The sequence below is a fragment of the Gobius niger genome, assembly GCF_951799975.1.
Source record: "Gobius niger genome assembly, chromosome: 4".
Classification (NCBI taxonomy): Eukaryota; Metazoa; Chordata; class Actinopteri; order Gobiiformes; family Gobiidae; genus Gobius; species Gobius niger.
This window is the reverse complement of record NC_136855.1, coordinates 260,694-273,697: the sequence shown is the minus strand read 5'-3', so window position 1 is coordinate 273,697 and position 13,004 is coordinate 260,694. Positions and strand designations below refer to the sequence as shown.

Sequence of the window (13,004 nt, the reverse complement as noted above, 5' to 3'; positions counted from 1 at the left end):
CGCTAACCCCAACACTAACACCAACACTAACACCAACGCTAACACCAGCGCTAACACCAACGCTAACACCAACACTAACACCAACGCTAACACCAACACTAACACCAACGCTAACACCAACGATAACACCAAAACTAACACCAACACTAACACCAACGCTAACACCAACGCTAACACCAACACTAACACCAACACTAACACCAACGCTAACACCAACACTAACACCAGCGCTAACACCAACACTAACCCCAACACTAACACCAACACTAACCTCAACGCTAACACCAACGCTAACACCAACGCTAACACCAACGCTAACACCAACACTAACCTCAACGCTAACCCCAACACTAACCCCAACACTAACCCCAACACTAACACCAACACTAACCTCAACGCTAACACCAACGCTAACACCAGCGCTAACACCAACGCTAACACCAACACTAACCTCAACGCTAACCCCAACACTAACACCAACACTAACACCAACGCTAACACCAACACTAACACCAACGCTAACACCAATGCTAACACCAACGCTAACACCAACACTAACCTCAACACTAACACCAACACTAACCCCAACACTAACACCAACACTAACACCAACGCTAACACCAACACTAACACCAACGCTAACACCAACGCTAACACCAACGCTAACACCAACACTAACACCAACGCTAACACCAACGCTAACACCAACGCTAACACCAACTCTAACACCAACGCTAACACCAACGCTAACACCAACGCTAACACTAACACCAACGCTAACACCAACGCTAACACCAACGCTAACACCAACGCTAACACCAACGCTAACACCAACGCTAGCACCAACACTAACACCAACACTAACACCAACACTAACACCAACGCTAACCCCAACGCTAACACCAACGCTAACACCAACACTAACACCAGCGCTAACACCAACACTAACACCAACGCTAACACCAACGCTAACCCCAATGCTAACACCAACACTAACACCAACGCTAACACCAGCGCTAACACCAACACTAACCCCAACGCTAACACCAACGCTAACACCAACGCTAACACCAACGCTAACACCAACGCTAACACCAACACTAACCCCAACGCTAACACCAACGCTAACACCAACGCTAACACCAACGCTAACACCAACGCTAACACCAACGCTAACACCAGCGCTAACACCAACACTAACACCAACGCTAACCCCAACGCTAACGCTAACCCGAGCACTCGGGCAGAAGACGGGGTTTATTTGTATCTGGAGCCGATGGAGAAGCTGCTGAAAAAAAGCGTTGAGAGTTGAGGGAAGAGGAAACAAGTTTCAAACTTGTATCAAAAGATGAGTTTTTAGAGACACAGCCCAGATCAGGTTTACTACAGATCTGCAGTACATAATGCAGTACAATATGCAGTACATAATACAGTACTAATACTTGTACTTCTACCCACAGAGCAGCCACGCTCTGGTTTACTACAGGCCTCCATCATCAGCTGCTACGTCATGTACCTGACCTTCTCCGCCCTGAGCTCCAGACCTCCAGAAACAGGTACAAATACTGCAAATACTGCAAATACTGCTGATACCAGAGGTGTTACTCAAGTCAGAGTAACATTGTTTTCACATAATTTTACTCAAGTAAAAGGAAAAAAGTACTTGGAGAAAGTGTTACTCGAGTACTGTGGGCTGAAAGTCGCCACAAACTGTGAGAAACAAAACATAAAATCCTGTGGAAATCGTGATATTTACAAAGAAAATTAACAGAAAATACATTAGAACCAGGAGGTGAACGACCTCTGTTTTAGATTTGATCAAAATGAAATATTTACTCACAGTGGAAAAAAGTAACACTGATTTGTACTCAAGTAAGAAACAGATACTTCAATAAAGAAGTAAAAAGTGCCGTGTGATAAAACTAAGAAGCGCAATTTCTTCAGAATTCTTCAAAAGTAAATATAACTGAGTACTACTCACCTCTGGCTGCTACTACTACAACTACTGCTTCAAATATTACTACTACTACTACACCTGAGCTCAAGATATAAATGTGTGCGAGCTGGATCTGTTTAAAAATGAGTGATAATAGATGTTTCTCTTTCATGGTGTGTAATGTAAATATATTTATATTTATATATGATCCTCTTTGATGATGTTTAATATAAATATATTTATATTTATATATGATTCTCTTTGATGATGTTTAATATAAATGTATTTATATTTATATATGCTTCTCTTTGATGATGTTTAATATAAATGTATTTATATTTATATATGCTTCTCTTTGATGATGTTTAATATAAATGTATTTATATTTATATATGCTTCTCTTTGATGGTGTTTAATATAAATGTATTTATATTTATATATGCTTCTCTTTGATGATGTTTAATATAAATATATCTATATATGCCTCTCTTTGATGATATTTAATATAAATGTATTTATATTTATATATGCTTCTCTTTGATGATGATTAATATAAATGTATTTATATTTATATATGCCTCTATTTGATGATGTTTAATATAAATGTATTTATATTTATATATGCTTCTCTTTGATGATGTTTAATATAATGTATTTATATTTATATATGCTTCTCTTTGATGATGTTTAATATAAATGTATTTATATTTATATATGCTTCTCTTTGATGATGTTTAATATAATGTATTTATATTTATATATGCCTCTCTTTGATGATGTTTAATATAATGTATTTATATTTATATATGCCTCTCTTTGATGATGCTTGATATAAATGTATTTATATTTATATGCTTCTCTTTGATGATGTTTAATATAAATGTATTTATATATGCCTCTCTTTGATGATGTTTGATATAAATGTATTTATATATGCCTCTCTTTGATGATGTTTAATATAAATATATTTATGTATGCCTCTCTTTGATGATGTTTAATATAAGTGTATTTATATTTATGTATGCCTCTCTTTGATGATGTTTAATATAAATATATTTATATATGCCTCTCTTTGATGATGTTTAATATAAATATATTTATATATGCCTCTCTTTGATGATGTTTAATATAAGTGTATTTATATTTATATATGCTTCTCTTTGATGATGTTTGATATAAATGTATTTATATTTATATATGCTTCTCTTTGATGATGTTTAATATAAATGTAGTTATATTTATATATGCCTCTCTTTGATGATGTTTAATATAAATGTAGTTATATTTATATATGCCTCTCTTTGATGATGTTTAATATAAATGTATTTATATATGCCTCTCTTTGATGATGTTTAATATAAATGTATTTATAAATGCCTCTCTTTGATGATGTTTAATATAAATGTATTTATATTTATATGCTTCTCTTTGATGATGTTTAATATAAATGTAGTTATATATGCTTCTCTTTGATGATGTTTAATATAAATGTATTTATATTTATATGCTTCTCTTTGATGATGTTTAATATAAATGTAGTTATATATGCTTCTCTTTGATGATGTTTAATATAAATGTATATTTATAAATGCCTCTCTTTGTTGATGTTTAATATAAATGTATTTATATTTATATGCTTCTCTTTGATGATGTTTAATATAAATGTAGTTATATATGCTTCTCTTTGATGATGTTTAATATAAATGTATATTTATAAATGCCTCTCTTTGTTGATGTTTGATATAAATGTATTTATATTTATATATGCTTCTCTTTGATGATGTTTGATATAAATGTATTTATATTTATATATGCCTCTCTTTGATGATGTTTGATATAAATGTATTTATATTTATGTTTCTCTTTGATGATGTTTAATATAAATGTAGTTATATTTATATGCTTCTCTTTGATGATGTTTAATATAAATGTAGTTATATTTATATGCTTCTCTTTGATGATGTTTAATATAAATGTATATTTATAAATGCCTCTCTTTGATGATGTTTAATATAAGTGTATTTATATTTATATATGCTTCTCTTTGATGATGTTTGATATAAATGTATTTATATTTATATATGCCTCTCTTTGATGATGTTTGATATAAATGTATTTATATTTATATGTTTCTCTTTGATGATGTTTAATAGAAATGTATTTATATTTATATATGCTTCTCTTTGATGATGTTTAATATAAATGTATTTATATTTATATATGCTTCTCTTTGATGATGTTTAATATAAATGTAGTTATATTTATATATGCCTCTCTTTGATGATGTTTAATATAAATGTAGTTATATTTATATATGCCTCTCTTTGATGATGTTTAATATAAATGTAGTTATATTTATATATGCCTCTCTTTGATGATGTTTAATATAAATGTATTTATATATGCCTCTCTTTGATGATGTTTAATATAAATGTATTTATAAATGCCTCTCTTTGTTAATGTTTAATATAAATGTATTTATATTTATATGCTTCTCTTTGATGATGTTTGATATAAATGTATTTATATATGCCTCTCTTTGTTGATGTTTAATATAAATGTATTTATATATGCTTCTCTTTGATGATGTTTAATATAAATGTATTTATATATGCTTATCTTTGTTGATGTTTAATATAAATGTATATTTATTTATTGATATATTATATTATATTTGTATATTTCTCTGTTTCCTGGTCAGCTCTGATCGACGGCGTGAACTCCACCGTGTGTTTCCCGAGTCTGGGGCCTAACGAGATCAAAAGGGAAGGAAACGCCGTGGCGATAATCGGAGCCGCCATCATGTACTGCTGTGTTCTGTTCGCCTGGTGAGTGTTAGCTCCTCCCTGCTCTCCAGTTTCCATGGTAACGTGGTGTTGACTAACCTGTGTTTTGTCTCCGTTTCCGTAGTAACGAGGCCTCGTACTTGGCCGAGATGTTCGGGCCGTTCTGGATGATTAAAGTTTACAGATACGAGTTCCAGAAGGCGTCCTGCTGCTTCTGCTGCCCCCAACAGGACGAAGGTGGGACTGCGTTCACGCAAACGTTGTAGCTTCAGCTTCTGTATTTTGAATTGAAATAGTATTTATTTGATCAGGGACAAAAGGGTGCACAGACGACATTAGCCTAAAAAAGAAGAGACATCATGTTTAGGATATAGCAACACATGTACATTTCAGGAAGTTTATGTAACACTTACAGAAGTTCATGAAATACACAGAGTAATAGTATTTCAATCATAAAAGCTTTTCCCTCTGTGCTCCTGAATTGTTTAGTGCATCTGGAGCACAGGCGAAAAATAAGGGAGGGAATTCAAACTGAAACCTAACTAATTTAACTACTGAGACCCCCGGAAAGGGACTGACTCTCGATCCCCCGCCCTCAATTTTACCAAACGCCACGCCCTTGGTCTGGAGTATATTCTGATCATATACTTGTATATTTCAGCGGACGAGGTGATCATCGAGGAGGAGTCTCGCGTTAGCCTGATGTTTACTGTGGAGTATATTCTGATCATATACTTGTATATTTCAGCGGAGGAGGTGATCATCGAGGAGGAGTCTCGTGGTGTGCAGCGCGTCCTGCAGAATGAGACGCAGAGGCTTTCCTACAGCTACAGCTTCTTCCACTTCGTCTTTTTCCTGGCGTCACTTTACGTCATGATGACCCTCACCAACTGGTTCAGGTCAGTCCTTTGGCTGTAGCTCCATGACAGCATTTACCCCAGAACTGTCTCCTAGCGTTTCTGAAAAGACTGGACGTTTGAACGCTTGTCACACCTGTGCGTTTGCAGTGCAGTAAACTCTACAGTATAGAGTGTGGGGGTCCGGACACAGCCCTGTGGGACTCCCCTCAGCACGTCTAGATGTTATGCGGCTCCGTGTTTATTTCCACAATAATAATAATAAACATGAATCTGTGCGTGATGTTTCAGTGAGGACTCTTTAAACTGTTAATATTTAGCCACGCCTGTTACATTGTACATAAAAAAATATATATATATATCTCACTGATGTCATGTACGTGTTTCAGCCTCGAGTCGCCGTTACTACATTAATGTTCATATGTTTCAGTTATGAGTCTGCAGAGCTGGAGACCTTCACCCACGGCAGCTGGTCCACCTTCTGGGTGAAGCTCACTTCCTGTTGGGCGTGTGTGACGCTGTATCTCTGGCTCCTATTGGCTCCTCTGTGCTGTCAATCAAAGCCCCGCCCCCGACGAGCGCGAATCAAGCGCCGGAGTCAGCGCCATGTGTCCGTGAGCGTCTGACAAAAGACTCGGCACGGACTCAGAGCCAACGACGGACATGGACTCGTGAGCGAGTCAGCGCGTTATCTCCACGTCAGCTCCATCAGAAACACTCACTGAACCTCAGAGACACTCACAGAACCTCAGAAACACTCACAGAACCTCAGAGACACTCACAGAACCTCAGAAACACTCACAGAACCTCAGAAACACTCACAGAACCTCAGAAACACTCACAGAACCTCAGAAACACTCACAGAACCTCAGAAACACTCACAGAACCTCAGAAACACTCACAGGACCTCAGAGAGAAGAGTCTTTTCTGTGGAGGAGCGTCTGGATCTAGTTCATGTTCCTCTTGTTGAAGAGTCTCTTCTGTGGAGGAGCATCTGGATCTAGTTCATGTTCCTCTTGCTGTCGGATCTCGGGTCCAAAGGTTCACACCACGTTAAATTGGTGAAAACATGAAGTGTAAGAGCTGCTTGCTTCTGCCGTTTTCACGGAGGACACCGTGAAGACACCGTGAGGACACTGTGAGGAAACCTTGGGGACACCCTGAGGACACCCTGAGGACACTGTGAGGACACTGTGAGGACACCCTGAGGACACCCTGGGGACTCCCTGAGGAAACCTTGGGGACACCCTGAGGAAACCCTGACTCCTCTGGACTCACCGTTAATGTAAAAAGTGAAGCAGCTGGACACTTGTAGATCGTCTCACAGGGTTATTGTGAGCTCGCTGTCGGGTTAGGGTTCGGGCGGATTCTTAGATGAACTCGTTCTTTTCTGTAGGACTTTTTAGCTTTAGGGGAATTTAACGATAGTTTTAGAGCAGATTTGACTTCATCACATCAGGGCAGATGTTCCTCTCAGGCCAAATGTGTGTGAGCTCTCAGTCGTCCAGGAGTTTAGAGTCAGGTAAAAGTGCTACCTCTGGACGGCCTCCTGAAGATAAACAAGAGCCAAACGGGTTTATTGCGCCGCACCTGCTAATGCTAACACGGCTAGTGCAAACATGGCTAATGCTAGCGCTTAATGCTAATAAGAATAATGCTAACACAGCTTGTGCTAAAGCGGCTAGTGCAGCTAATGCTAATGCAGCTAGTACTAATGCGCCTAATACTAACACAGCTAGTGGTAACGCGGCTAATGCAGGTTGTTCTAATGATAATAGCGTGGCTAATGCTAGTGCGGCTAATGCTAATGCAAGCTAGTGCTAACTTGGCTGATGCTAATGTTGCTAGTGCTAATGCGGCTAATGCTAACGCAGCTAGTGCTATCTCCAGTGTTGAACTCTAAGTCAACTTTTTCTTCTACTTGAACAAAGACTGTGATTCATTCCATGTGTTTTTCCCAAAAGTCTGAATCTGTGGCGTTTCGTCCAGAGGTTGATGAATCCGGAACATCTGTAAAACTGTCCAGTAGAGTTTAGTTTATGGTGAAAGTAACGGCTGAACCTTTCCACATCAAACAAAAACTGTCCCAAAGTCAACGAGACGAAGCACAAATGTGACACAGATTTCACTGAAGATGTGGAGCTTTTAGAACTTTTCACTGAGCACTCCTCACGTCTCCTTTCTCCTTATCTCCTCGTCTCCTCGTCTCCTCTCCTCTCGTCTCCTCTCTCCTTATCTCGTCTCCTCTCTCGTCTCGTCTCCTCCTCTCTTCTCCTCTCTCCTTCTGTAATGACCTCCTGATGGAACGAACAGATTTTATTTTGAAAGGCTGATATTGAGTGAAATAAATGCTTTTATACTGAAGTGTCTTTGTTTGTGTGAAGTGAATGATTAGTTTTTAGTCAAAGCAATAAAAGTGCGAGTCACAGATTTACAGATGTTTAATATTTAATATACTCAAATATTTAATATACTCAAGTATTTAATATACTCAAGTATTTAATATACTCAAGTATCTTTACAGAATAGAATCTCTTTGGCACAAAGTTCAAACCTTTACAGATGTGAAGGTCAGTGAAGCAGCGGGAGGGCATCAGGTGTAAACAGTGGTTCAAACATGAGGAGAAGATCAGTCACAAAGGGGGAGGAGCCTGATGTTTGACTGTGAGGTCTCGAGTTCGAGTCTGGAGGAGCTGTTTCCGTTTGCTGCGGAGGTTTAATTCCACAGATCATTTTCAGCAGGTTTTCCCAGGAGGACAAAGAGCAGCTCCACTTTAGTCACTTCAGCTCCAGGTCTTTGGGACGAACACATGCGTGTCCAGGGACACCGCACATAGTCCTGGCGGCCATTTTGAATACTGAAGTAGCATTATGCAGTACTACAACATGGAACAGTATCTACTGAATCAAAGACACTGATCGACAGTGACATTTTTATTCACTCGTAATCCCTGATCAAGAAAATAACACACGTTTATGTGACATGAGGGTTAGCCCTAAGCAGCAGATGTGGCTCAGACGTAGCAGCTCTTAGGATCTACTAAAGATCTGCTCCACTCTGAAGACTAAATGAACAGAAAACCTTTCTCTGTGATTGTTACAGTTTGTCAGTGTTTAAGCTGCTCAAGACGTTAGCATGCTACTGGTTAGCAACTGTGAACCATTGGCTTCAACACGATAAACACGTGTGGCTCACATGAACACAGGAAGCACTACAGTAACAGCTCTGACCTCTGTCACATGTTGTGTCCAAGGCCAGATGCTTTCTCTTGGAGAGGTCAGAGCTGAGCTGTTGAAGCTAAATGCTAACCGGTAGCATGCTAACGTCTTGAGCAGCTTAAACACTGACTCACTGGTTTCCCTCTGGGCTCGTGTTTTTACTGTTTTCTTCTGGAGCAATGATTACGAGTTCACAGAAGTAGAGATAGTGTTGCATGTTGTAGTACTGCGTGATGCTACTTTGATATTCAAAATGGCCGCCATAACAAAAAAAGTCACATGACTGAAAGCAGATTTTGTCGTACAAAAATATCGTACATTTTGAACATTTTTTAGATGAAAACAAAAGACATTTTCCCTCATGTTTACATCAGCCCCTACAGCAGGACTTTATGTGTGCTCGTCCTCCTGCGGCCTGTAGGGGGCGCCGTGTCTCCCCTGTTACTGCAGCTCCTCTGTAACTCTCTCATGTGCTCGTCCTCCTGCGGCCTGTAGGGGGCGCCGTGTCTCCCCTGTTACTGCAGCTCCTCTGTAACTCTCTCATGTGCTCGTCCTCCTGCGGCCTGTAGGGGGCGCCGTGTCTCCCCTGTTACTGCAGCTCCTCTGTAACTCTCTCATGTGCTCGTCCTCCTGCGGCCTGTAGGGGGCGCTGTAGCTGTGCGGCTCCAGCAGGAGGCGGTTCAGTGTGAGCTCGTGGTTGATGTGGCGCCGTGGCATCAGTATGTACTGCCGTCCGGCCTCCAGCAGGGGGCAGCAGGGGTCCGGGGCCCACAGGAACTCTCGACTCAGCAGCGGAAAACGGTTCCTATACGACTCCAGGATCTGCACCTCGATACGAGCCTCAGAGCCCCAGGGGAGGACGGCCAGGACCCGCGCCCGGACCACTGAGAGCCAGAGAGAGAGAGAGTTATAAACCGCCCGGACCACTGAGAGCCAGAGAGAGAGAGAGTTATAAACCACCCGGACCACTGAGAGCCAGAGAGAGAGAGAGTTATAAACCGCCCGGACGACTGAGAGCCAGCATCCGTGACCATAGAAATAAAAAGGTGAAGCTCATTCATGCGGACAGTTAGCAAGAAGCTACTCCGGTATACGATTCAGGTTCCAGTAGCCTCTTCAGTGTATTTTCCCTATAGCCGTTAGCATTAGCATTAGCCATCAAACATCTCAAATTATGAACGATGTAGATGTTTTCATCGACCACGTTTAGGGGAGTGGCCAAAGCCTCGTCAGAAATCATTACTAAATTTACAGACCTTTGTATAATATATGTTAGATACAAGTTAGTGTCTCAATGTGTCCTCTGAGCTACATGCTAATGCTAATGCTAAGTCACATTTAAGTGTGGGCTTTTCATGAGTCTGTGTCACAAACGCACATTAAACATCTTATGACATTTACAAGTTCTGTGAAATATGTCACACTTGTACTGTAGCTGCCTTCACTTTTCACAGTTAGCGTCGTTAGCGTCATTAGCGTCGTTAGAGTCATTAGCGTCGTTAGCGTCGTTAGCGTCATTAGCGTCATTAGCGTCATTAGCGTCATTAGCGTCGTTAGCGTCATTAGCGTCGTTAGCGTCATTAGCGTCGTTAGAGTCATTAGCGTCATTAGCATCATTAGCGTCATTAGCGTCGTTAGCGTCATTAGCGTCATTAGCGTCGTTAGCGTCATTAGCGTCATTAGCGTCGTTAGCGTCATTAGCGTCATTAGCGTCATTAGCGTCATTAGCGTCGTTAGCGTCATTAGCGTCGTTAGCGTCATTAGCGTCATTAGCATCATTAGCGTCATTAGCGTCGTTAGCGTCATTAGCGTCGTTAGCGTCATTAGCGTCGTTAGAGTCATTAGCGTCGTTAGCGTCGTTAGAGTCATTAGCGTCGTTAGAGTCAATAGCATCGTTAGCGTCATTAGCGGCGTTAGTCATTAGCGTCGTTAGCGTCATTAGCGTCGTTAGCGTCAGCGTCGTTAGCGTCATTAGCGTCGTTAGAGTAATTAGCGTCGTTAGCGTCATTAGCGTCGTTAGAGTCATTAGCATCGTTAGAGTCAATAGCATCATTAGCGTCATTAGCGTCGTTAGAGTCATTAGCGCCGTTAGCGTTGTTAGCGTCGATAGCGTCATTAGAGTCGTTAGCGTCATTAGCGTCGTTAGCGTCATTAGCGTCGTTAGCGTCATTAGCGTCGTAAGAGTCGTTAGCGTCATTAGCATCGTTAGCGTCATTAGCGTCGTTAGAGTCATTAGCGTCGTTAGCGTCATTAGCGTCATTAGCGTTGTTAGCGTCGTTAGCGTCATTAGCGTCGTAAGAGTCGTTAGCGTCATTAGCGTCGTTAGCGTCATTAGCGTCATTAGCGTCGTTAGCGTCGTTAGCGTCATTAGCGTCGTTAGCGTCGTTAGCGTCATTAGCGTCGTTAGAGTCATTAGCGTCGTTAGAGTCATTAGCGTCGTTAGCGTCATTAGCGTCGTTAGCGTTGTTAGCATCATTAGCGTCGTTAGCGTCATTAGCGTCGTTAGAGTCATTAGCGTCATTAGAGTCGTTAGCGTCATTAGCGTCGTTAGCGTCATTAGCGTCGTTAGCGTCATTAGCGTCGTTAGAGTCATTAGCGCCGTTAGCGTTGTTAGCGTCGATAGCGTCATTAGAGTCGTTAGCGTCATTAGCGTCGTTAGCGTCATTAGCGTCGTAAGAGTCGTTAGCGTCATTAGCATCGTTAGCGTCATTAGCGTCGTTAGCGTCATTAGCGTCGTTAGCGTCATTAGCGTCATTAGCGTTGTTAGCGTCGTTAGCGTCATTAGCGTCGTAAGAGTCGTTAGCGTCATTAGCGTCGTTAGCGTCATTAGCGTCATTAGCGTCGTTAGCGTCGTTAGCGTCATTAGCGTCGTTAGCGTCGTTAGCGTCGTTAGCGTCATTAGCGTCGTTAGAGTCATTAGCGTCGTTAGAGTCATTAGCGTCGTTAGCGTCATTAGCGTCGTTAGCGTTGTTAGCATCATTAGCGTCGTTAGCGTCATTAGCGTCGTTAGAGTCATTAGCGTTGTTAGAGTCATTAGCGTCGTTAGCATCGTTAGCGTCATTAGCATCGTTAGTGTTACTATGAAGCAGGAGCTTTACGGCTGTTCTACTGCAGTACTATTGCAGTATACATACAGTGTACATACAGTATACATACAAGTAAAACAGTTTCACATTGGTTGTCGGGGGTGAAAGGTCAGAGTTTGTGAAGAAACAAACCAAAGTCTTTGGAGCAGAACTGTCTCCGCCTCTGGCCACGCCCTCGCACTCTGGGACACGCCCCACAGCGCCCTGAAAACACAGCATCAAAGCAGGTTTAAAGAGGAGTCAGCTGTCCCGGGTCCGTCACATCTTCCACTGCAGTTATTTCTGATCAAATGATATTATATATAATAATAATATAACTCCGGCTGTGCAGATTATACAGTAAAAATCAAAATGTCTATGTTTTTATCAAAATCACTTAATGTGTCATATTTGATCCTTAATCTGTGAAAACACGTTAGTCTCGATCCTATAAGAAGTTGTTTTAGATTATTTTGTCACTGCCTCAACTAAAATCCTGCATCCGACAGATGAGGCCATTTTCTTTATTCTTTCTATTATTTCTAATACAAAGAGGCATTTTTTCCTCTTCATAAAGTCGACGTGTTTTGCCTTTTGTCTCTGACGAGCTTCGCTTGTTCAAACATTAGTTTAAACTGAACTAACTAAACATGAGGCACTTTGCAGCATTTATATTTAGACTCAACTTATAAAGTGCTTTACAGTGAGTGGCTCTCAGTGCTTCACCAGCCAGTGCGGGAGCTGGGACTCGAACCCATGACCTCGGGCCTCCTGCACCACCGTAATGAGTGGACATGATTTGGTGGAACATTGTGGAGGCAGAAGTCGTCTCTTCATAATGAAACTAAAGTGAGCGTCGAACCACATGACCTGCAGAGAACGGACTAAATATGTTTCAATAACTTCAAAACCTTCTACATTTTATTTAAACAAACATGTGACAAACATACTGAAAGTACAGTTTTAATAAATACTGTGAAGAGTCGAACCATGTGACACGTTTGTTTCTATGGGATGTTTTTATGGTTAAAGCGTTACAGTGGAGGAGGAGAGAGAGACTGACTGTGGGCGGGGCTCCGGGGCAGCTCCTGGTCCGGTCCGGGTCCAGCCCAGGTCTTCAGTCTGACGGAGGCTGGAGGAG

The 13,004-nt window shown here is 40.9% G+C and overlaps 2 protein-coding genes across 2 annotated transcripts in view; one reads left to right on the top strand and one right to left on the bottom strand.

The window, feature by feature from the left end:
- The window catches only part of serinc4 (serine incorporator 4), a 31,145-nt gene extending 24,913 nt beyond the window's left edge, over positions 1-6,232 (top strand). Inside the window, exons 7-11 of the mRNA XM_079555621.1 lie at positions 1,461-1,556; positions 4,638-4,764; positions 4,847-4,959; positions 5,471-5,621; positions 6,010-6,232. Of these exons, the coding sequence (XP_079411747.1) occupies positions 1,461-1,556; positions 4,638-4,764; positions 4,847-4,959; positions 5,471-5,621; positions 6,010-6,205 (683 nt within the window). The 3' untranslated portion in view covers positions 6,206-6,232. The remainder of the gene's footprint in view (positions 1-1,460; positions 1,557-4,637; positions 4,765-4,846; positions 4,960-5,470; positions 5,622-6,009) is intronic.
- A 3,004-nt stretch (positions 6,233-9,236) lies between these two features.
- adamtsl5 (ADAMTS like 5) overlaps positions 9,237-13,004 on the bottom strand; it is a gene marked incomplete at its 5' end in the record, with an annotated part of 20,263 nt that continues 16,495 nt past the window's right edge. Inside the window, 2 exons of the mRNA XM_079555492.1 lie at positions 9,237-9,682; positions 12,017-12,088. Coding sequence (XP_079411618.1) covers positions 9,339-9,682; positions 12,017-12,088 — 416 coding nt within the window. The 3' untranslated portion in view covers positions 9,237-9,338. The remainder of the gene's footprint in view (positions 9,683-12,016; positions 12,089-13,004) is intronic.